General features: G+C 47.4%; 1 protein-coding gene across 4 annotated transcripts in view; it reads right to left on the reverse strand.

Moving 5' to 3' along the window:
• Positions 1-167: 167 nt before the first annotated feature.
• Positions 168-23,731, reverse strand: part of nsd3 (nuclear receptor binding SET domain protein 3) — a 36,516-nt gene continuing 12,952 nt past the window's right edge. Inside the window, exons 9-24 of one of the 4 annotated variants that reach the window (XM_064307161.1) lie at positions 23,050-23,180; positions 20,773-20,898; positions 20,235-20,361; positions 18,840-19,037; positions 18,058-18,237; positions 15,950-16,099; positions 13,724-13,880; positions 12,943-13,145; positions 11,914-12,029; positions 10,634-10,660; positions 10,115-10,357; positions 9,606-9,722; positions 8,993-9,134; positions 8,025-8,131; positions 7,071-7,275; positions 168-5,545 (exon numbers count right to left, since the gene is read on the reverse strand). In XM_064307161.1, coding sequence (XP_064163231.1) covers positions 5,280-5,545; positions 7,071-7,275; positions 8,025-8,131; positions 8,993-9,134; positions 9,606-9,722; positions 10,115-10,357; positions 10,634-10,660; positions 11,914-12,029; positions 12,943-13,145; positions 13,724-13,880; positions 15,950-16,099; positions 18,058-18,237; positions 18,840-19,037; positions 20,235-20,361; positions 20,773-20,898; positions 23,050-23,180 — 2,495 coding nt within the window. In that variant the 3' untranslated portion in view covers positions 168-5,279. Of the gene's footprint in view, positions 5,546-7,070; positions 7,276-8,024; positions 8,132-8,992; positions 9,135-9,605; positions 9,723-10,114; positions 10,385-10,633; positions 10,661-11,913; positions 12,030-12,942; positions 13,146-13,723; positions 13,881-15,949; positions 16,100-18,057; positions 18,238-18,839; positions 19,038-20,234; positions 20,362-20,772; positions 20,899-23,049; positions 23,181-23,731 lie in introns of all 4 variants that reach the window. The other 3 variants (XM_064307162.1, XM_064307160.1, XM_064307163.1) reach the window with 3 other exon arrangements.

The following is a 23,731-nucleotide window of genomic DNA, read 5'->3' on the forward strand; positions in this document are numbered from 1 at the left end:
ACACTACCCATTATAATACCCCACTGTCACCTGCATTATTTAAATATAAAAATACATACCGTGGCAGAAGATGACCAATGAGATAAAAATGAAGACCACTCTGCTGTAGAGAGTAAGAAATCAAGTTAATACATAATAACACAAAGATAATGAAATGACACACAGACTGAAACATTCAGAACAGTTTTATTGAAGTCAAACCTCAAGCAAGTCTGAAACGGATCCAATTTGTGGAATGTTACTTAAAAACCCTTCTGACAGAAGCGAAACATTTCAAACTCAATTTTCCTTTTAAATAATAATAAAAAAAACAAATATAATGTACAAAAATACGTTCCTACAGTCACACACAGATCATAAGCTAAATAGTACAGGCATTCTAAAGACACTGCAGCTAAATGACAATTGAGTTCTGTGCAATCTAGTATGTACAAATTTGGACAAGCATTCTTTTACACTATGCAACGACAGTGGCTGAACGACAAAACAATGTTTTATAAAGCAAAACATCAACAGCACAGAAACAGCGCCCCCTGCAGACATCTTAGGGTGGTTTCACTACATTTGTGTCTTGAAAAGAATTTTCATTCCATACATTTTTTTAAAATCATTCCTGATAAAATGTCCGGTAATTTTTAAAAATGAAATCTTAATCTGAGTGTGTATTTCTACTCCATGTTCATTATGAAAAGTCAGCAATTACAATCAGCATTACACAAAACCAACAAACCTGAAAAAGGGTAGTGGACAAGTCTGTCAGGAAGATTCAGAACATATCACTTTAAAAGTATGCATATTTAAAAAAAGAAAACAAAAGTCATTTTCCTTTTTTTAAAATGTTATATTCAGGTGTTAAATATTAGCAATTCCATTAAAATAAAAACAAAGGACAAGAGTACCATCTCCAATGTAGGATGAAAACATGATGTGTATAAACACTTAGATATTCATTTAAAGAATACACATTTGAGGTTTAGAGAATACCAACCTGTCATAACCATTAAGATACATTGCACCATGTAATACACTGAGTATTTATATACAATTGTATGTATTAGTGGAGCACTTCTGTTTTATTAAGATTAGGTAAATGACCCATGTAGAAGTATTCATAGTTTTTGCTGTGAGTGAAGTATGTTGATCCTGAGGTGGAAACAAAGGCCATTACATTTTGGATTGGCTGACAATACTAATTCAATTCAATACTAGCATAATCAATAATAACAGTAACAATGATTTTTTAAAAATAAGCACAGCAAATAAAGCGACATACCTTTATGAGCATGACTTTGAAGCGAAGAGCACGCATTTAAGTCCAGATTGGCAGCTATGACATTGGGATAAATGTGTTGACTACTGTCGGTTTCTATCAAAGAATCAAACCGGATGACTGCTAACTGGCATCTGTAGAAAACAAAGTCTTGTTCTCTTCTTCCAGAACTGAATTATGTGCCCCGGGACAGAGGGGGAGGGGAGGGACTAACAAAAATCATCCCGGTGCCCAATACACTCTCAACACAGTTTGTGTCGAAGTGGCAACGTTTGTGTTACAAATGAAAACTTTTTAATGCAGACTGTGTTGGAAGTAAGACAAAATGTGCTTTCCTTAAACAGATATGGAGATGTGTTAAAGAAAATGACTCGTTGTGTGTTGCTTCTAACGCATCCGTTCTGAGAGCGTAAAGTCCTGAAACGCGTCTCGTCTCATGAGCAAGGGAAGCCCACTTCGGTGATCGGAAAACAGATGCCATAAACACGAGCTAGGACTCCTGTCAGAAATCCCTGTTAGTCAGCTGATCTGTCCTTATAGTGTTCTCAGTATTCTGGGGGCGGTCATGCTACCCACAGTGTTTAATCACAGAGGCTCCCCAAAAACACTGAGGAAAAACTCAGCTCTATGACTGGACACGTTTAGCTGCATTCCCCTCCCTGGTTCACCAACTGCATTCATAAAAATAATAATAATAATAATAATTTAAATAAAAAAACAAAGCACACTCATCGAGCCTTATGTTATTACATGATGATAACTATCGCATTGCAGTACATAAACGTAATACAAGTACAAATACGAAATGAAAGGCTGCAAAAAAATAACACCAACATAACAAAGACAATTTCAAGTATCCTATGAGGAAAGTGTCAAATGTTACTTGTGAATAAAGTGTCATTAATGTACCGATTGGTGTACTGGTGGTCTAGCTGTTAGCCTAACCTTTACAGATGCAACCTTTACAGACTTCTCATGTTACAATGGAAAGGTATGAAGGTAAAAAAAAGAGCCTTGGACAGTTCACTGATTCATGTTACTACATGACCCATGCTGCACGTAGAAAGGCCTTGTCAGAGCCATATATTAAATATGACTATTATATATATATATATATATATATACACACTTAATCTATGGCTCTGGGGGCCACCATAATGGGTTAAGTCATTTGACTGGTTCAGTGATTGCCAGCGTGCGATGACTCCTCCCATTAGGGGTCCCATGAAGCTCTTGAGCCCGGATGCATAAGTGCATGGAAAACACACAAAATGCATGACCAGAAACGGGCCTCAAGATGGCCGACAAAAATGACTGTATGTGCACCCATTTCAGATAAGATCAAGCTAAGTACACACTTATAACCACAGGAGTAGGAAAAGCTCAAGAAGCTACCTCACAACAGCTACTTGCCTTTACATTGTCGTAGCCATTATAGTATTTCACAACATGAGGCTTAGTTATTGGCCACCGGTTCGTTGGGTGGCCTCAGAACAAGCATGAAGTCAGGTACAGCTATGCTACACTATGCTGTAGTCACAAAGCTCCCCATACACTACCTCCACTCCGTCAAATGCTTTAGAATAAAGGCTTTTTTTTCCTATTAACGTTAGTAAGAGTTTGTACACGTTACATAAAAAAACAGGTACAAAAGGGGTGCAAATTATCACGACGCTGTAAATGACACAAAAGTAGAGGTCGATGCATGAAAAGTTCATTTTAAATCAAAAAGTTTAAAAAGTGACACTTGGGGAAAAAAAGTGCCATTCTGTAACTGCATGTGACATACAACTGAGATTAAAGGCATTGCATGAAGGAATTAGAAAATGTACTGTAACAACATACTCAATATAAATGCATAAAAATAAAGGATACGCATGCCGCAGTCACATAATATAACCAACACTGAAGATACATGACACTATGAGTGAAATGCGTATGATGTATAAAAATAAGAGAAACGGATTAATCTCATGGCTAAACACAGAGCACCTCCTCCGTTACCCCTCTGTCCTAACAGTATTGATGACCGTGGATGCAGTACAAGTAGACGGGCAGTGCTTTAGCTTTCTGGGGGGGGGGGGGGGGGTGGCAAAAGCTGGATCAGGGTAACAGGCATGGGTCACGTTCTCCACAATACTTAAGGTAGCAGGTTAGGCCTACAAAGAAATGTGTGCAGCTAGGATGCCTCTCAGCTCCCCTGATGCTGAACTGCCTTAACTCACTTTTTCACTAAGTTCAGAACCCTTGCAGTGCAAAAGCCCATTTCAAACCCTGTAGAATGGCATCACCTTCTCGTAAACATACTTTCATAAATAATTCCTAGATGAAAACTACCACCTATAAACAAATTTTATTCCTAATAAACCACTTGAAAGCATAAAATGTGATCCTTTTGAGCCTTAAATTCCTCACACAAAGGAGTTGTTTTTTTCCCTGTTTTCCTTTCAGGTTTTCCTTAAATAATCAAGTACATTCTTTGAGCATTTACAAATACCTTTCCAAACTTTTTTCTTTATGCCAGAAGAGTAACAGAAGCAGAAGTGCACACTTGTAGTGAAGAAACTAAAGAGGAATGTCCATGTCCCAGCAACCACACGCACGAGCACAGTAATGTTTTAACAAATGAAAAAAATGCACGGGGGAAAAAGTTGGCACAAATGCTTTAAAACAAATAAAAAATAAATAAAAAAAATGTTAAAAAAATTCTTAATAAATTATTAAATTTGGATCAGGCTTATTTTCAGTTCATCTGGTTTGATATTTGCCTGATTGATGATTATGACATTTGAAGTCATTTCAGGTTAGCACGCCTCATTTGCATTACAAACACTGACTTTTAATTGGAAATAATGTCTTGTACAATATTTCTGAAAATGTTCAGTTTGCCTTAGTGAACCAAGCGCAGGATTGCAAGACTCGGACATTAATTTCTATCTCAGTAATGCACGTGTCATGGTGACTTAAATACACAAGTTACATCACCATCATCATCATCATCATCGTCATCAACTCCAACAGCAAGGCATGGGAAGCGTGTGACTGAAATCTTAAAAACATCAAACAATTTTTTTTTTTTTTTTAAGGACACAACTCTTAGCAAGACAATGTAAGAGGATGAAGTTGTAAACATGTACATATATAAATATATCAATAAATATATTAAAAAATCTACCCAAAGGAAGGCTTTTACCACTTTGTGACAGCCCATCAAGGATAGCCATAAAACAACGTGCTCCAGATGGCAACAGCGCCACCTTTCTTTAACGTACTGGAATCCCGCGATAATTGCACTACGTGTTTTCCCAATCTTTATTTTTATAACCGATATCATATATATGTAATTATTAGGTTTTTTTTTTAATCTTTTTTTTTTTTTTACAAGAGGTACATAACACAAAGTTTGTGTTTTTTTTTTTGGAGTGAATCAATAGCGTTTCGTCTGAGAGAGAGAGGCAGCAAGAGGGCTTCCTTTACCAGGCCAGCAAAGCATTCAGCTCCCTGTGATGGAAGCCCCACCCACTTAGGTCACAGGTAACCATGGTAACAGGTCAGTAACCAAAAAATAAAAAATAAAAAATAAAAATAAAGCAGCAAGGGTCAAAAATGTCTGTTTCTCCCTCACCCTCAGGAAACAAGCACAGAAACAGAAACGGTTCCCAACCACCAACACTGTTAGATTTTAATTCCTAAATTTGAAATGATGGTTGTTTTTGGAATGAAGAGCAAGGCCAGTCTCTCCCGCCTCACACTCGCTCCCCAGCACACATCTCGCACCTTGATGTCCTCGCCATGGTCAAAGTGCAGCCCCAGCTCCTTGACTCTCCCCACACCACACGCACCGCGAGTTTGGGTTCAGAATTTGGCAGATACCTAGTTTTTAAAGCCCATAACTCTCCCCCTCCACCCCCTCCCCCCCCGAGCCCTCTTCCCTCCTCTCCCTTCCCCCCCCCCCCCAACTCTCGGCCCACCCGCGCCTTCCTCCCCATCACCAGCAGGGGGCGCCCTTTCACTCGGCCGCCCCCTCCTCCTCCTCCTCCTCGGGCTCCTCCGGCTCCAGGGGCTCCTCCTTGACCCGGACCTTGGCCAGCTCGGCCCCGGGGTCCAGCGGGCTCAGGGGGTCGTGGCCGGGGCAGCAGAGGCGCCCCTCCAGGGCGGAGGGCACCAGCGCGCCCAGGTCGTGGTCGCGGCAGAAGGACGTGGGGCAGAACTCGCAGAACGCGGAGGCCGGGCGCTGGCACACGCTGCACTGGTGCCACGGGCACTCCCAGCGCCCTGGACCCACACACACACACACACACACACAGAGACACACCGATTTAAAAATGAGTGTGATTATGTGACAAGGCTGCTTGGCATAACAATAGCAGTTAAAGTTACACTATTGCTGAAAATCCGTGTACTAACATTACACAACTTAGTTACACAACTTCTGAAAATTATAGTGAAACACAACTAGTTGTTACAGCAACGGCAGCACAAGAAATGTTCCAGTTACAGCCACCGCACTCTGAAAGGGAGAATAATGGCATGACCAATTACTCCATTTTAGAAATTCACAGTAGTTTGGCCAGGCTGCGGTTGAAATAGGGTGAACTGTGTAGTCAGTTGATCAGGCTGCGTTTGAGATGGGATACCCCCTAGGGCGGTTTGGTCAGGTTGAGATGGGACGTCCCGTAGGGTGGGTTGGTCAGGCTGTGTTTCAGACGGGACGTACCGTAGGGGGGTTTGGTCAGGCTGTGTGTAATACGGGACATACTGTAGGGGGGTTTGGTCAGGCTGTGTTTCATACAGGACGTCCCGTAGGGGGGTTTGGTCAGGCTGTGTTTCTGATGGGCGTAGCGTGGGGGCCTGCTTGGTCAGGCGTGTTTGATGGGCGGACGTAGGGGCTGAGTCAGGCTGTGTTTCTGATGGGGCGACCGTGGGTTTGCGATCAGCGTGTTTCGATGGACACCGTTAAAGGGTGATTTGGTCAGGCTGTGTTCTGATGGCGAAGTACCATCGAAGAGGTTTGGACAGGCTGTGTTTAATATGGGACGGACCGTAGGGGGGTTTGGTCAGGCTGAGACGGGACGTCCCGTAGGGGGGTTTGGTCAGGTTTGTGTTTAATACAGGATGTACCGTAGGGGGGTTTGGTCAGGTTGAGGACAGGGTACCGTAGGGGGTTTGGTCAGGTTGAGATGGGACGTCCCGTAGGGGGTTGGTCAGGTTGAGACAGGACGTACCGTAGGGGGTTTGGTCAGCTTTGAGACTGGACATACTAGGGGGTTTGGTCAGGTTGAGATGGGACGTACCGTAGGGGGGTTTGGTCAGGTTGAGACAGGACGTACCGTAGGGGGGTTTGGTCAGGCTGAGATGGGACGTACCGTAGGGGGGTTTGGTCAGGTTGAGACAGGACGTACCGTAGGGGGGTTTGGTCAGGCTGAGATGGGACGTCCCGTAGGGAGGGTTGGTCAGGCTGTGTTTCAGATGGGACGTACCGTAGGGGGGTTTTGTCAGGTTGAGATGGGACGTACCGTAGGGCAGTTTGGTCGGGTTGTGTGTAATATGGGACGTACCGTAGGGCGGGTTGGACAGGCTGTGTTTAATATGGGACGTACCGTAGGGGGGTTTGGTCAGGTTTGTGTTTCAGACGGGACGTACCGTAGGGGGGTTTGGTCAGGTTGAGATGGGACGTTCCGTAGGGGGGTTTGGTCAGGTTTGTGTTTAATACAGGACATACCGTAGAGGGGTTTGGTCAGGCTGAGATGGGACGTACCGTAGGGCGGGTTGGACAGGCTGTGTTTAATATGGGACGTACCGTAGGGGGGTTTGGTCAGGTTCAGACACAGCAGGTGGTAGGCCTTGGGGCAGTCCTTCTTGTCGCACATGACCAGCTCCCCGCCCTGGCTGCAGCAGAAGCAGAAGTAGTCGTGGGTCTGCCGGCTCTCCAGCTTCACCTTGCGCTTCTTCGGCTTCAGCCGGGCGTTACGAGCCTTCTCCTCCTTCTCTATCACCACCGCGCTCTGAGAGGGGGAGGGACAACAGGGAAGAGGGGGAGCAGGGAAGAGGAGAGAGAGAGAGCAGGGAAGAGGGGAGAGAGCAGGGAGAGAGAGACAGCAGTAGGAGAGACAGCAGGGAAGAGGGGATAGAGAGAACAGGGAAGAGGGAGAGAGAAAGGAACAGCAGAGGAGAGAAGAAGGGGAGAGAGACAGCAGAGAGAGAGCAGGGAGAGAGACAGCAGGGAAGAGGGAAGAGAGACAGCAGGGAGAGAGACAGCAGGGAAGAGGGAGAGAGAGACAGCAGTAGGAGAGACAGCAGGGAAGAGCGGAGAGAGACAGCAGGGAATGCGGCAGAGGATGAAAAAGAGTCAGACGATAAAACAAATGAAGTGGGGGGTACAAGGAACAATGATTAAGAACAGGACATGAGATTGTGTGGAAGAAAAAAACATATTAAAGTTCTAAAAAGGATGTGACTACAAAAAAAATTATCTAATGCCCTAAGAAAAACTACCAACCGCTGGCTCCAACAACACACACAGTGACAAAATGAAATCTCTCCGCATATAAACTCGGAAAAAAGTACTATAAATCCACATCCCCTTATCGTGTGGCTCATCGAAACTCTTAAAAGGTAAAAGGGAGAAGGAGCTGCTCAGGGTTTTTGGATGAGAAGAGCCCAGCCCCAGCCAGCCCAGCCCAGCCCAGCCCAGCCCAGCCCAGCCCAGCAGGCCCTAGAGCCTCCATCTCTGCGGGTGGAAATGAGGCCGCACCTTGGGCTGCACCCCCAGGAAGCCGCTGCAGTTCTCCGCCCCGCACCGGCAGGTGGTGCGCCCGTTCCCCAGGCAGTCCAGGTTGTAGTTGAAGGTCAGTTCGGACTCTGCGGGAGACACGAGGCAATGCGAGCGCACTGAATCAATCACACACAGTACAGAGCGTGCTCAGTTTACCCAGCGTGACAATAAATGACCTGTCGCACTGATGTTCAGCTGCAGTACTCTCTCGTCTTTTCTCCTGAAAAAGCACAGACGAGGGCAACGCTGCAAATTCACGTGTAACCAGATTGTGAAACTTTGAACATTGCTGTTTGTCTGCTTTTACAGTATGTATGAATGCTGAAATTTTATTGTGTCTGTAATCGACTGCTGCTCTCTTGGCCAGGTCTCTCTTGAAAAAGAGATTTCTAATCTCAATGAGACTAACCTGGTTAAAAAAAAAATCATACAGTGAATAACACCATCCAAACAGACTGGTAATTACAGAACCTAAACCAACGCCATTTTTCTACCTAAATAACACCACTTTAATTCATATTATTATGCCATCTGAACTGATTCTACAAACTACTCCTGGAGTCCGAGTTGGATTCGTAATGTGATTCGATTCGCCTGAATTGATGCTATAAACGTGAATCAATATTGTGAATCACACCAACTGAAGTAATGTTGTCTGAACCCACTCCGTCTGAACTGATACCGTGAATCACACCACCAAAATGCATAATGTGATTCAATTAAACTGAATCAGTACTTTGAATCGCACCAACTGGACTGACGCTGTTAATTGCACCCCACCTGAAATGATACTGTTAAATTGTACCATGATTGAAGTGACACTGTTCATCACACAATCGCGCTTGATACCAAGGTTTGTCCGCGGTTCCAACATAGAAGACTCGTAAGAGGGAGGGGTGTGGGGGACGGTGTCGGTGTTGGGAGGGGCGGCGGCGCAGTGCCCTCACCCGCCGCGATGTCGCACACGGCGAACAGGCCGATGCGCACGTCGCCGCTGACCGTCCACTTCTGCGTCTCGCAGTTGGGGCTGCAGCTGTGGTTCATGAAGCGCGAGAAGTTCCCCTTGGGCCCGGCGTCGATCACCCGGTCCTGCCCACACAGAGAGAGAGCGCAGCCGCTACTCGCTACTCTAACTGCCAATCACAGCTTCGCCATGGAAACAAAGCTTGTTTTTTTTTTTTTTTGAAGGGATCATACGGGTCGGAGGGCTGGTAATGTTTGGTGCTCTAACTCAAACCTACAGATTGCAGTCATGACTGGAAAAAAAAAAGTGGCAATTCTGCCAATTCTGACAATCAACGAGTAGAATCGCTGGCCTCTCAGTTCCTTATTTTATTATTTAAAAAACATAATAACGTTAATATTATAAAGGTTACCCATGGTTAATAAAGTGGGGAAAAAAATGTGACGCTATGTCCAGATAGACATTTTTCTAGATGTGTGATTCTCAAAAACTTATTTCAAGCTACAAATATTTCAAAAATATTTACAAATATTTCAAACTGTAAACACATGAGCTCAGTGCATGGTGGAATATCCTGTGCGTGTTCAGGTCGGTACCTTGGTGAGGGTCAGCATGTAGAAGTCGGTCACGCGGTTCTCGTGGGAGCGTTTCAATCGCTGCCTGCACTCGTCCGCGTCGATCAGCTCGCCCACGTACTCCATCACAAAGTCCCCCTGCAACAGGAGCCACAGGCACATTGGTTCCACGGTCCACTTCCCATCCAGTTAATATGGATTAACTGCCCATGAAACGACTTGATTTAAAAAAAAAATTAAAAATTAATTATAAACAAGACCAGGTCAAAATCTAGTATATGGCTGGACCTAACACGTGATCTGGCTGACCAATGGTGTAACTTCATAACTAGGCCGACCAATGGTGTAACTTCATCACTCACTCAGTCACTCAGTCACAGACATTTGCGTACAAAAAATAAATAATCCAATAATAATGAAAATAGTGACACGCAGTTTTCAGAGCATCACAGAAGCGAGGAATGCTTGAGGAGAATGTCACTCCTGTGGCACTGGGGGACTGCAGGTGGGGGCGCGGGGGCGGGGCTGACCTTCTTCAGGTCCTGCTTGGTCTTGAGGCCCCAGCCGCGCCCGTCGGTGCGGATGACCTCGGTGGCGGGGGCGAGGCGGCGGGAGAAGCGCTGGTTCTGGCAGCGCGCGCCTGCCGGGCACGCCTCCGGGTGGCACTCGTACTGCAGCATGCGGTTCAGGCACTCCGAGTCCTGCCCACACGGGCTCTCGTCCGCCGGCCCGCAGCTGCAGCGCGGAACCTCAGACACGTCCGCCACGTACACCTGCACCGGCCCCACCGGCCTGTTAGACTGGGAGAGAGAGGCAGAGCGGTGAGAGAGAGACAGGTCCACCACGTACACCTGCACTGGGCCCACCGGCCTGTTAGACTGGGAGAGAGAGGGGAGAGAGACAGGTCAGCCACGTACACCTGCACCGGCCCCACCGGCCTGTTAGACTGGGAGAGAGAGAGAGAGACAGGTCAGCCACGTACACCTGCACCGGGCCCACCGGCCTGTTAGACTGGGAGAGAGAGAGAGAGACAGGTCAGCCACGTACACCTGCACCGGGCCCACCGGCCTGTTAGACTGCGAGAGAGAGGAGAGAGGGGCGGCGTGAGAGAGGAGAGAGGGGCGGCGTGAGAGAGACAGGTCAGCCACGTACACCTGCACCGGGCCCACCGGCCTGTTAGACTGGGAGAGAGAGAGAGAGACAGGTCAGCCACGTACACCTGCACCGGCCCCACCGGCCTGTTAGACTGGGAGAGAGAGGGGCAGAGCGGTGTGAGAGAGAGACAGGTCCGCCACGTACACCTGCACTGGCCCCACCGGCCTGTTAGACTGGGACAGAGAGAGAGAGACAGGTCAGCCACGTACACCTGCACTGGCCCCACCGGCCTGTTAGACTGGGAGAGAGAGGAGAGAGACAGGTCAGCCACGTACACCTGCACCGGGCCCACCGGCCTGTTAGACTGGGACAGAGAGGGGAGAGAGCGGTGAGAGAGAGAGAGACAGGTCCGCCACGTACACCTGCACCAGGCCCACCGGCCTGTTAGACTGGGACAGAGAGAGAGAGACAGGTCAGCCACGTACACCTGCACTGGCCCCACCGGCCTGTTAGACTGGGAGAGAGAGGAGAGAGACAGGTCAGCCACGTACACCTGCACCGGGCCCACCGGCCTGTTAGACTGGGACAGAGAGGGGAGAGAGCGGTGAGAGAGAGAGAGACAGGTCCGCCACGTACACCTGCACCGGGCCCACCGGCCTGTTAGACTGGGACAGAGAGAGAGAGACAGGTCAGCCACGTACACCTGCACTGGCCCCACCGGCCTGTTAGACTGGGAGAGAGAGGAGAGAGGGCGGCGTGAGAGAGAGAGAGAGACTGAGAGAGGGGCGCGGCGTGTGAGAGATAGAGAGAGAGAGAGGACACTGGGAAAGAGTAGGGCACGGGAGGGTGGGAGTGTGTGTGTGTGTGTATAATGTGAATGTAACTGAGCGTGTGTGTGTTTGCATGCATAATGTGAATGTTACTGAGAGTGTGTGTGTTTGCGTGTGTGTATAATGTGAATGTTACTGAGAGCGTGTGCATGTGTGCGCATAATGTGAATGATACTGAGAGTGTGTGTGCGTCTGTGTATGGGACTGTGACTGTGACTGTGTGTGTGTGTGTGTCTGTGTGTGTGCGCGTGTGTGTATGGGACTGTGACTGAGTGTGTGTGTGTGTGTATGTGACTGACTGTGTGTGTGTGTGTGTGTATAATGTGAATGCTACTGAGTGTTTGTGTGTGTATGGGACTGTGACTGTGACTGTGTGTGTGCATGCGTGCGTGCGCGTATCTCACCCTGATGAACTTGTATGGGGGGGGCTTGCGGGTGTGGTGGCGCTCCTGCTCCAGGGCCTCCTTGCTCTCCCTCTGAGCCTTGAGCTCCTGGAACCTCTTAGCAGCCTCTTCCAGAGCTGCCAATCACACACACCGAGTCAACAGTGGGTAAGGAACTGCGCTTGTAACCGAAAGGTCGCAGGTTCGATTCCCTTGGTAAGGACACTGCCGTTGTACCCTTGAGCAAGGTACTTAATCTGCATTGCTTCAGTATATATCCAGCTGTATAAATGGATACAATGTAAAGTGCTATGTAAAAAGTTGTGTACGTCGCTCTGGATAAGAGCGTCTGCTAAATGCCTGTAATGTAATGTAATGTAACAAGAGCCTTACTGACTCTGAGCTCACATCAGAGAGACACTGACTCTGAGCTCACATCAGAGAGACACTGACTCTGAGCTCACATCCTGAGAGACACTGACTCTGAGCTCACATCCTGAGAGACACTGACTCTGAGCTCACATCCTGAGAGACACTGACTGACTCTGAGCTCACATCCTGAGAGACACTGACTTCAGCTCATATCCAGAGTCTGACCTACTCGCAGTTCACCCTAGAAAGTATATATTTTAATGTACTGCAAATTTGTGGCCTTTTTAGAAGACATAATCAATGTATTTCCAGGCAGTGTTTCTTAAACACTGCTTTATACACTTACATGTATTACAATAACTGAAAGAGGCAATAATTTGCATCTTTGTTCACGTATTGGGAAACGTGTCAATATCTTAATATGTTTTACTTTAATATACTGCAGTGTAGTTAAACTCCCAGTCCATATTTTAGCTCTGTATTTTTTTAATATACTGTATATTTAAGTTCCCAGGCAGTATAAGACATTTCCCAGTCTATCACCTACCCTCTCCTGGGCTGCAAATTGACAGAGACAGACCTGAGATCCGTTTGGACATCTTTAACCAGCAGAGCTGAGCTTCTAGAGCAGAGTGAGGTCATTCAGATGAGGTCACAAACCACGCCCACCCCGCTCACCCTTTTTGAAGGTCTTGTTGATGCCGATCTGGCCGTTGGCGATGTGCCTGTCACTCTCCACGTAGGGGAAGACCCGCCCCCGGCTGATCCAGTAGTAGTCGTGGGACCCAAAGAAAAAAACGGGGAAGTCCCCGAGGTCGTGCTTCAGGTTCTGGATGTTGTAGGGGACCAGGCGCGGGTTACAGATTTCCGCTGGCCACCACCTGAGAGAGAGAGAGAGAGAGAGAGAGAGAGAGAGAGACAGAGAGGAGCGGGTGGGGAGAGAGGCAGAGGATGGAGAGAGACAGAGAGGAGCGGGTGGGGAGAGAGGAAGGGAGAGAGAGAGAGAGAGAGAGACAGAGAGGAGCGGGTGGGGAGAGAGGAAGGGAGAGAGAGAGAGGATGGGGAGAGACAGAGAGAGGGAGGGGAAGGAGAGAGAGAGAGAAAAAGAAAGAGACAAGAGAGGGAGAGGGAAAGAACCTTCTATTATTTTCGTAGTTCCACTACTGGTTTTTCAGAGTCTTAACACCTCTAAATATCTCATACTTAAAATACATCAAAACGTATTTAAAAAAAAAAATCAAATCATTAGTTTTCACAAACCCTTAATCCAAGACTACTTCACAGAAGATTCAGAATTTTTCTGTCTGTACATTCTAGAAGCCATTTACACAGCCGTATTACTAGGGCCAGTTAGGGATTAGAACTCGCAACCTCCTGGTCCTGTGCTAACCACTGCCAGCTGCTTTATGAAGAGGAGAAGCAGAGGCAGGTGTGGTGAGAAGGCTCCTGTAGTTCTCACCTGTAGTTGCCCAATTTGACCCAGACGATCTGCTTGTAATGAGGCTTCCTCCCCGCCCTGCACTCGCTACAGAGCCACGCCCCCTCCGGCATCTCCATGCTCAGACACTCGGGGTGGAACGAGGCGGGGCAGGCCGAGCAGGACAGCAGACTTCCCCCTGCACACGCACACACAGGAGCACGCACGCACGCAGACACATAAACACACATATACACACACATATACACACATGTACGCACGCGCACACACACACACACACACAGGCGCACGCACACACACACATAAACACACATATACACACACACACACACACAGGAGCACGCACGCACGCACACACACACACATAAACACACATGTACACACATGTACACACACACACGCACACACACATTCAGACAGCCAAGAGAAAGGCGTTATCACTGTTCAGCAGGGACCACTATTCTCCAAGCCTCACCCCATTCATGCCATAGGGAGAGCTTCCAAAGTCACCAATCCCCTGTATGTATAAGGGGGATTGTGACTTTGGAATAAGGGGACCCATGTATACAGTTTTTACATGGGTCAGGGATTTGTACTTTGTGCTGGTTTGAACCCTACCAGAACTTGTAGTAGAAACAGAAACATTTGAGGAGCTCAATACCACTGGAAGCGCCAAATGCATACAGAAATACAGATATGCAGAATGATAAGTGTAGACAGGCTAAAAAGAACCCAAAAAAAACTCTACATGAGGTTTTTCCATAGCATTATCCAGTGTGAGGCTGGCAGAACAGGGCCAGTATGTCCATCAGAGCTTCTGTTCACATTTACATCTAACATCACAGATCATTTAGATGCACCAGATACTCAGCTAATCGTTCATCTGTCCTTCGGTCCCCCTTATTCTTAACTGCAGGAGGTTCTGCTTGGTAACAGTTGCTATGTTACACAACAAAGGGTTCACTCCCACTGACTCTGACCACGCCCCTTAAAGAATTTTCAGAAGATAATTCGAAATGGAACGCGTCACCTCCATGGTAGAGAGACAGACCTTAAGAGCAGAGTATCCGGTGTGTATCTTCTATAATCTGTGGTGATGTCATTGTTAAATATCACTTTGCAGAGTTAAAGCTTGTGACTGCAGAGCAACAATAAATAAATTATATAAATAAACAATAAATAAAACGGAGAGAACATGACTGGAGCATGCACAGGGTGTTCTGATAACAGACCGCCTCCAACCACACAATCACTGTTTATTTTTCCTTTCTTGGATGGCACTGGTGGAGGAAGCTGAGATGTGTAATATATATGAAATTGAGCCAGCTTGTTAAAAAGAGCAGCGCCCTTGTTTATTGATGAATGCAAGGCAAATGTCAGTGACTAAACTGAAATAACTCCACCATCCAAAGTGCAGAAAAATAAGGAGCGTGCCAAATTAAGCTTGTGTGAATTCTGTCTTGAACCAATAAATCCCCGTCAAAACACGATAGCGAAACGATAACCAAACACAGCCTTCCTTTCAGGCAAAATGCTGAATGGAGAGTGTACGTCTGCAGAGGAACAGTGGTCCTCCTGCTTTTGATAACACACGTGAAGACATGTATGTATAAATTATATGAATGCATGCATACACACACACATGTACATATATGTTTGCCAAGCTGTATAACTGTTAAATTGTCCTCTTTTAATATGTTTTGGTAACACAGCTTCACTTGCCATGCCATTGAAGCTCCATGTCATTTTGACATAAAATTAGAATTTGATTAAACCCCCAACACTTTTACAGACGGCACTCCTCTTCTCTGCTCTTGCTAAAATGAGACCATTAAGTCAGACCATTTGAGAATTTACAAGGCAGGGGCAGCTCGGGGTCACACACAGAGTAACAGAGGTTCGGCTGTGAATAGCGTAAATGCACACAGATTCTCCACTTCCTTATATGGCCAAATGACCATGAATGGTCAAAGTTGAAAGGTCATAAATTAAAGTGAGCTCAATTCTTGTCCTTTCAATGACAGATGAGCATTCTTGTTAGCCCTGTTTTGTCTTCATTCAAGAGCACCTTTGACTTTTAAAGCCTCGACAAGTTTTTCTTTTTTTTCTAAATTATGAATGTTTTTAAAACCAAAGACTCAAAAAGGAAACCAAAAGAGAGAGAGACAGACAATCAGACAGACAGACGGACAGGTAACCACACACCAGAATTCGAAAATGAAGGAAGGAAAAAAACTGTTCCGTTACCTTTCTCAACATTCTTTTTGGTAGCTGACGAAGAGGAAGGAATCATGGGTAATTTCATCAACTCAGCACCATTTGAGTCGGTCAGAAGGTAGTGGGACTTGTAGGCATAGGAGCGTAATATGATGTCAGTACGGTCTTGCACTAACAGCCCTACACATACAGGAGACAGACAGGAGAGGTCATGAGGAAAACACAAACTACTCCGAGTCAGAGGACAAAAACAAGACAAAAAAAAGACAAACGAGTTTAAAAAAAAAAAGCTCAAACGTGAAAAAGGAAAAGAAATTACCCATAACTGACGTAACTGTCAAAAAAGAGATTTACAGAGTTCAAACGCAATATCAGAGGTTACGGTTCATATCTCGCACAGCTTATATATTTTATACTGCAGGGTTCTGTAGGAAAGGCAGTGCCAACCCCAGTTCAACTTCCAAGGCTCAAATTCCAAAAATCAAAACAATAATATAATAAATAATTACAATAATAACATAAAAGTTAAAGAATTTCTAGATTTTTTTAACCGCTATTGGACAGCCCAGGCACTGTTAAGGGACTGCACGCTTGCACATGTACCCCAAAACGTGTCCAGTCAGCTGTGTGCTTCATTTCTACTCTGCAAGCCACCAGCTGGGCCACTGCAAGGACGGTCACTCAGGGTCAATTCACAGCCAATGCGTGTAGCCAAAGAGCACGCTGCCTGCTGATGTCACCAAAAGCCGTGTACGGGGGCGGGGTTTTAACAGCGTAGTTCACAGGATCACTTTCCGCGAGCGGTCAGTGTGAGAAATTAATCAAAATCCACCAGGTGGCAGATGAACAAATTAAAATACACTCATCAGGAGTTTTGTTTTTTATCATCATGGCTGACGGTAACTACGTTCGCCATGCTGTAGGAGATAAAGCAAAAAAATGAAGCCGATATTCAAACTTTAAATGCGTGACTGGTAATAACTTGAGTCTCCAGAAGTTTCCTTTTCTGTATATGGAGGGTGGTGTCTCTCTGAAGCACTACTACCACCACAACTGCCACCCAGTGCAGCACATGGTAATGCGCCTAGCTCTTGCGTACAGTTACCCGTACAGAATTTCCCTAAACCCGTTAAGGCCGCGAAAGCCCCTCTGCTTTGCTCGGTGACATCATCAGGCATTTGCATCGATGGTGAATTTGATGTTCAGCGCGAGTCCTCCGCAGACTCATCGCAGTCACCCCGCTGGCCAGAGGAGTCGCCAGAGAGCAGGAAGGCTGGTGGTCACCCTGACAACCGAAACCCTCCCTCCCTCCCTCCCTGCTGGCGCAGTCATGACAGTGAGTTACTTCCTGTATCGCGGGACTCCAGGGCCCCTGTTTGCACCGGAGCAGGCCGGGTTTGATCCGGACTGTGGGGAGGATCACTACACTAAGGAAAGTGACTCAGCTGGGCGTGGCTCCCAGTAGACCATGATCACTGGGATCTTAAGCCAACATGGAGAGTGAGACGGCCGTCGCTTTTTCCAAAGGACACCAAGACCGCTGTAAACTGAGAAGGCACCAACTGAAGGTAAAACTGAGTGAATCACCAGGTGAGACTGCTAGGGGTGGGGGCGTGTGTGTGGGGGCGGGGAGTTAGAAAGGAAGTTAAGAGAGGTTTTCCAATGCCTCCAAGCTCCCACCAGCAGGAAACTTTCACAAGAAAACACAAGGGCTTCTTACAAAGGGATCAAAGTAAGTCAACCGGAATAATGAAAATACAACCATCCGACTGCATTCGGAGGCATCAGGAGAAGATGAAGAGAAGAAGGTCTTATCGAGAGCGTGCAAGAACATCGTTCACACTTTAATTCAGACAATGCCCTCTGTGCGTATCAAGACAAACGCTACACTGCTGCCAGGACTGGAGGTCAGTCAGTTACGGGTACGTCCCCATAAAATAGGTCTACATGACAATTTTTACAACAGTTAGCGGTTCTTACAGGAACACTCTTCACTTCGAACCGTCGCCCCGCTGCAAACGAGGTTCTAATGAAGATTCCCTGACTGAGTGGAACACGTGACCATTACAAAGGAGCGCTGGGACGTCCCTGCTCTGTACCGCGGGGAGGTGGGGGCGGGGCGGGGGGCGAAGCCTCACCTCGGGAGCACACGGAACACCAGGCCACGTTTACGGGCGGCGGCGGCAGGCCGTCCTCCCCGCCGGCGGCGTGGTTGCTGCACACGATGACGTGCGGGGAGATGACCGCGCTGCCCGCGGCCACGCAGCCGTCCCCCGTGTGGTACGCCACGGGACAGCGGATACAGCACATCATACGACCTGGGACCGGGGGGAGAGAGAGAAGTAAGGGGAGATCAACCGGAGAGCAGGGAGGGGAAGGAGGAGTGGGATAGGGAGTCAGAAAGAGAGAGGCAGAGAGTAGAACATGAGAGAGCGAGAGAGAGAGAGTGGGGGTAGTAAAGAAGAGAGAGAAGTAAGGGGAGATCAACCGGGAGGGGAGGGAAAGGAGGAGTGGGATAGGGAGTCAGAAAGAGAGAGGCAGAGAGTAGAACATGGGGGAGAGAGAGAGAGAGAGAGAGAGAGTGGGGTGGTAAAGGAGAGAGAGAAGTAAGGGGAGATCAACCGGAGAGGAGGGGGAGGGGAAGGAAGAGTGGGATAGAGAGTCAGAAAGAGAGAGGCAGAGAGTAGAACATGAGAGAGCGAGATAGAGAGAGAGAGAGAGACAGAGAGAGAGACACATAAAGTAGAAGAGGGGAGAGGGGAGAGATACAGAGAGATAAAAAGCAAGACAGGGATAGAGGTAAAGTCAAAAGAAGAAGAGACACATACATCTGTTAAAGGATGCAGGCCATGTTGAGCAGTGCACATGAGGCAAACTCAAGGTGATAGCCGAGGTTATCCAGACCGCATTTCCCAGGTACCTTTGCAGGCCTTGTGCAGGTCCCGCTCCAGACAGCAGGTGGCGCAGCTGTGCTGGGGGCAGCGGAGGCCGCTGGGGTCGGAGGTCGCGCCCGGGTGCTTGCGGGCACAGGACTCATGGTAGAAGCGGCCGCAGCCTCCCACCGCGCACCTCCTGACGTCGCCGTCCGCCGCCTTGCAGGAGAAGCAGGCGTGCGTGCCTGCGTGGTGGAGGGGGGGGGAGGGGGGGGTGAGTCACTGTGCTCCTCTGTCAGCTCTACTCTCCCCAAAAACATCACAGCAGACAGATTCACATCGAGCGCCCATTCAGTCTTAGGTTCTGAACCTTGCGCTCAAACTACTTCAGTTCTGTCATACTGTAGGTAGTGTGTTCAATACAATACAATGCAATACAATGCAATATAATAAAATTATTTTAGAGCCAATAAGCAACCACAATCATAAACCTCGTTCATCAGGAGGAAAACGGCCATTGTAAGTTCTGTAAGTCGCTCTGGATAAGAGCATCTGCTGAACGCCTGTAATAAATGGACAACTTCTGCATGAAGCTGCCTCCCCATGTTTCGTTCAGAACACCGAGTCTGTTTTTTATTTTGGTAAGCAGCACACTATACTCGTGTATTCGTTATTTTTTTCTTTCAAATGTCAAAGTGACGTACAGCCGAGTGTAATCTGGCTGTGCGAACTGACACCACCCTGCCAAGTCCGCTCATAGAAAGCGACTTTGAGCTTTTTTAAAAAAAAAGTTATTAAGCAATTCAATTTAAGTCCCAGGTTTTGAGCCATGGGTTGTGTTTTTCTGGGCTTGTTTTCGGTTTGAGTGTGTGTATTTCTGGGCTGTTTCATCGTTCAACAATTTGGGATAAAATTAGAGCTGCGCTAGGCTATGTGCCGCTAGCCGTAGTGTTTTCAAAACAAGCCAGCTCTCCCCCTCCCCTCCCTGTGCCAAGGAGCACAGTTAACTTGTTCAAACCTGCCAACAGTTCAGGTAGGCTATGGGAGGGGGAGAGAGAGGCTCCTTGTTTATGTTCCTGCGTTGTGTTGTCACAGCAACCAAACTCACAATTCCCACCCTGGAAACCCCCTTCACAAAGCACATAAATAAATATATTAAATAAAATAAATTAATTCTCAACCCGTGGGGAAACACGGCTCCATTTATGCACATTCTCCTCTGTTACAAGCTGTTAAAAACCACAAAAATCCTTCATGTGTATGTGCTTGTGACACACTGTTGAGACATTTAGCATGTGAAAAATCTTCAGATTAATGGGAAAACTCCCATCCCTGAATAAAGCAAGCTCTGATAGAGAGGGGCGTCTTCAAGACCTGGTTTAAGAGAGCTGGCTGGCATTTTCACCTCCGACGCGACAAAGAGGAGGACAGAGGGTACTCACCTGTCTTACATTCAGCGCAGGTGAACTTCTCCTCAGAGGAGTAGTCCAGCCCCAGACAGGCGGAATGGAAGAGCCTGCTACACTCCCCCTCACAGAGCACCAGGTCATCCCCGAACGCCTCGCAGATCTGACCAATCAGAAGACCAGATTCCCGCACGCATCGTAAACAGGACAGAACGCGGCCAGTTCTCACAAACCCACAATCGCAAACCTCTAGACATGTTTTATACACACAACCCTCACACAAGCTGAGCTGTGGGGTTTCGGGTTACAACAGGAAGCTGAGCGTAACGAAGACTGCAGGATGTGTTTGCACTCAAGAAGCTGCAATCTGAATTGCAGATTCTTTTTTTTAACTCTGCCATCAGCCTGTATTTGTGATTCCGACTGTAATCAAACACTGTATTATAAAAAACAAATAACAGCTATTACAAAGACATGTTCGAAAATGAAAGGAGATCCTGTTCCTCGGTGTGTTTTGGGCCTGTGGAAACGCCCTGCCCGGTACAGGCTGTCCCGGAGGGAGAGCGGGGCCCACCTGGCAGACCGTGTCCTTCCGGGACCCGCAGCCGCCCTGGCCGGACAGGTTGGAGTCGGACGACTGCGCGTCGGAGAGGTCCGCGTCGGCCGCCGCCGGGCTGTCCGAGCACTTCTCAAACTCCACCTGCAGGGGGCGCACGGGAGCACAGGAGACGGGTTGGGGCGGGTTGGGATTTCACGCACACGCTCACTGCGACAGCAGCCCCCCCCACTGTTAGGGACAGATGGCCCCGTGTGGGGCTCAGCCGTTGTTTGTAAAGGATGTACAACAGCGGCATATCAAAGGGGTGTCGCCGGCAGCAGGCCAAACAGCTGCCCCCCCCCAGGACATCAGGGTGCGAATATTCACACTCAACTGTTGCACCTCTGACACCTCCGGTACCGAAACCCCCGACCTGTGGCTATTGTGTTGAGATTCGGACAAGAACGCATTCCGTCACTGCATCCTCTTTGCGCATCGTAATAAAACCTTCTCGACCGGAAAGTGGTCTCATCAGCCTGTTCCTTCGCCGTTCCCGACTCGGTTCCACAGAGGGAGAAGATTCCCAAACAAATTCCCAACAACAGAATTTAGGGATGCGAGGTGTGGAAATTCCGGAGCCGATTATCTATAGCCGATACCTGGCAGCCCACGGCGGCTGATACTGATGCCGACACCTCCCTGTTTTACATCGCATGCAAACGGCAAACAGGTTTCCACGTTTCCCGCAGGAAGCCGAGGAGAACGAGAACAGACGTCGACTTGTGGAAGAAAAAATTTGAATTTCATTTGCGGAACAAAATGTTTCAACTTACTTAGATGATTATTAAAAACAGAGGGCACACAAATTTAGGTAGTTTTTAATGCAGTATTTCTTGTCCTATGTGCCCTAGTCACATTCACAGGCTGGTACATTGCTGTAATACTGTCCTATGATGGGGGGGAGCGGGGGAAGGGGTGCACATGCCCCCTTCGCACGCAGCCAGCAGCCGCTTCTGTTCACTTGTGCCGTCTGCCAGCTGCGCAGTCGCATGACTGCCTGCACAGGCAGAGCGCAGCAGCCACACAGCCCAGATCGCTAATGCCATCAAACACTGAACATCAGCTGTGACTCCAGACTTTATTTACGACTCGTGATTTATTGAAAGGGGAGCGCTCAAAAGTTGCTTCCATTTCAATACAAAAATAATAATAATAAATTGGGTTCCAGAACACTCCGTGTCAGGCAATGTTTCAACGTGCTTAGATGATTATTAAACAGAGGCTGTGAGTCTAGAGATTTACAAGTTAAAATTTGTGAGTTTGGCTGGCAAAAATACCACATTAAAAATAAATAATAAGCGCTTCAGGAAACTATGACTGGGCAACTTTCAGAGCAGGAGTCTCTTCTCTCTAGCGCACGGATGCTGTGTCACAACATTGGCCACACTCAGCTTATTGGCAGTAGCAGAAACAGAATAATGAACTGTCCTGTAGTCGTGCTAGTGGTAGCCATATCAACAGCAGCAGTGGCAGCAACAGTAGTATTTACAGCAATAGTAGTATTTGTAAGTCACAGTACTAACAGGAGCAGTACCAGCAATATTTACAGTAGTAATATTAGTGGGAGCAGTATTAACTTTAGGAGTATCCGTTGTATTTACAGTAGTATTAGTATTAGTGGTAGCAGTATTAACTTTAGGAGTATCTGTTGTATTTACAGTAGTATTAGTATTAGTGGTAGCAGTATTAACTTTAGGAGTATCTGTTGTATTTACAGCAGTATTAGTATTAGTGGTAGCAGTATTAACTTCAGGAGTACCCGTTGTATTTACAGTAGTATTAGTATTAGTGGTAGCAGTATTAACTTCAGGAGTATCCGTTGTATTTACAGTAGTATTAGTATTAGTGGTAGCAGTATTAACTTTAGGAGTATTTGTTGTATTTACAGTAGTATTAGTATTAGTGGTAGCAGTATTAACTTTAAGAGTATATGTTGTATTTACAGTAGTAATATTAGTGGGAGCAGTATTAACTTCAGGAGTATCCGTTGTATTTACAGCAGTATTAGTATTAGTGGTCGCAGTATTAACAGGACCAGCAACGGCTGTATTAACTGTAGTAGCAATAGCATCAGTGGTAACAGTAGCAGCAGTAGCAGCAGTAGCAGCACTAGCAGCAGTAGCACTAGCAGCAGTAGCAGCAGCAGCAGCAGCAGCAGCAGCAGTAGCAGCAGCAGCACACTGGCAGCAGTAGCAGCATTAGCAGCAGCAGCAGCAGTAGCACTAGCAGCAGCAGCAGCAGCAGCAGCAGTACCTGCGGGTCACTGAGACCCCGGGAGTCGGAGTCGGACGTGTCGCGGTACTGGGAGCTGACCGGCTCTACGTCGGTGGAGGCTCGGCTCCTCTTCTTCAGGGGTTTGCAGGAGTCGGAGATCTCGCTGGCCCCTGGAGAGGAGAGCCCGGGGGGAGAAAGGTTCAGCAACCCCGGTGCCTGAACGTCGTGCCGCACCTGAACACATCCCCTCGCTGCCGGAAGGTTCCGCGGAATCACAACAGGTAGGCTACATGCTAACGGACTGAAATGACTCCACCGCCATTGGATGCTTCTATGAGCAGTTTAAATCAGGGGTTTTTTGGACGTACCAAACCACTTATGAAATGGCCCGGCAGTGTCATCTGACCTGTTGTACAATAACGTATGTTTAATTAGGGAGCGACCTAAGTTACAGTGAGGAAGGAGTTGGGGCTCATTTACATTACATTAGCATTTTAGGAATTTAGCTGACGCTCTTATCCACAACTCATAATCAGCGCAAATGAAGAAAAGGCCTAGATCCATAAATCACTGCTAACATCCCGAGCAGCAATTAATGAGACACGGCATGATTGGGTAATAACGCCCCAGCGATGGGTAAGGCTTCGTCACGACTTAACTTTTGGAAGGGAAGGTAGCGGAAGGATTTTTTCAGGGACAGGTGAAGACAGGGCAGTCAGAG

Source organism: Anguilla rostrata, chromosome 14 (genome assembly GCF_018555375.3).
Source record: "Anguilla rostrata isolate EN2019 chromosome 14, ASM1855537v3, whole genome shotgun sequence".
NCBI lineage: Eukaryota > Metazoa > Chordata > Actinopteri > Anguilliformes > Anguillidae > Anguilla > Anguilla rostrata.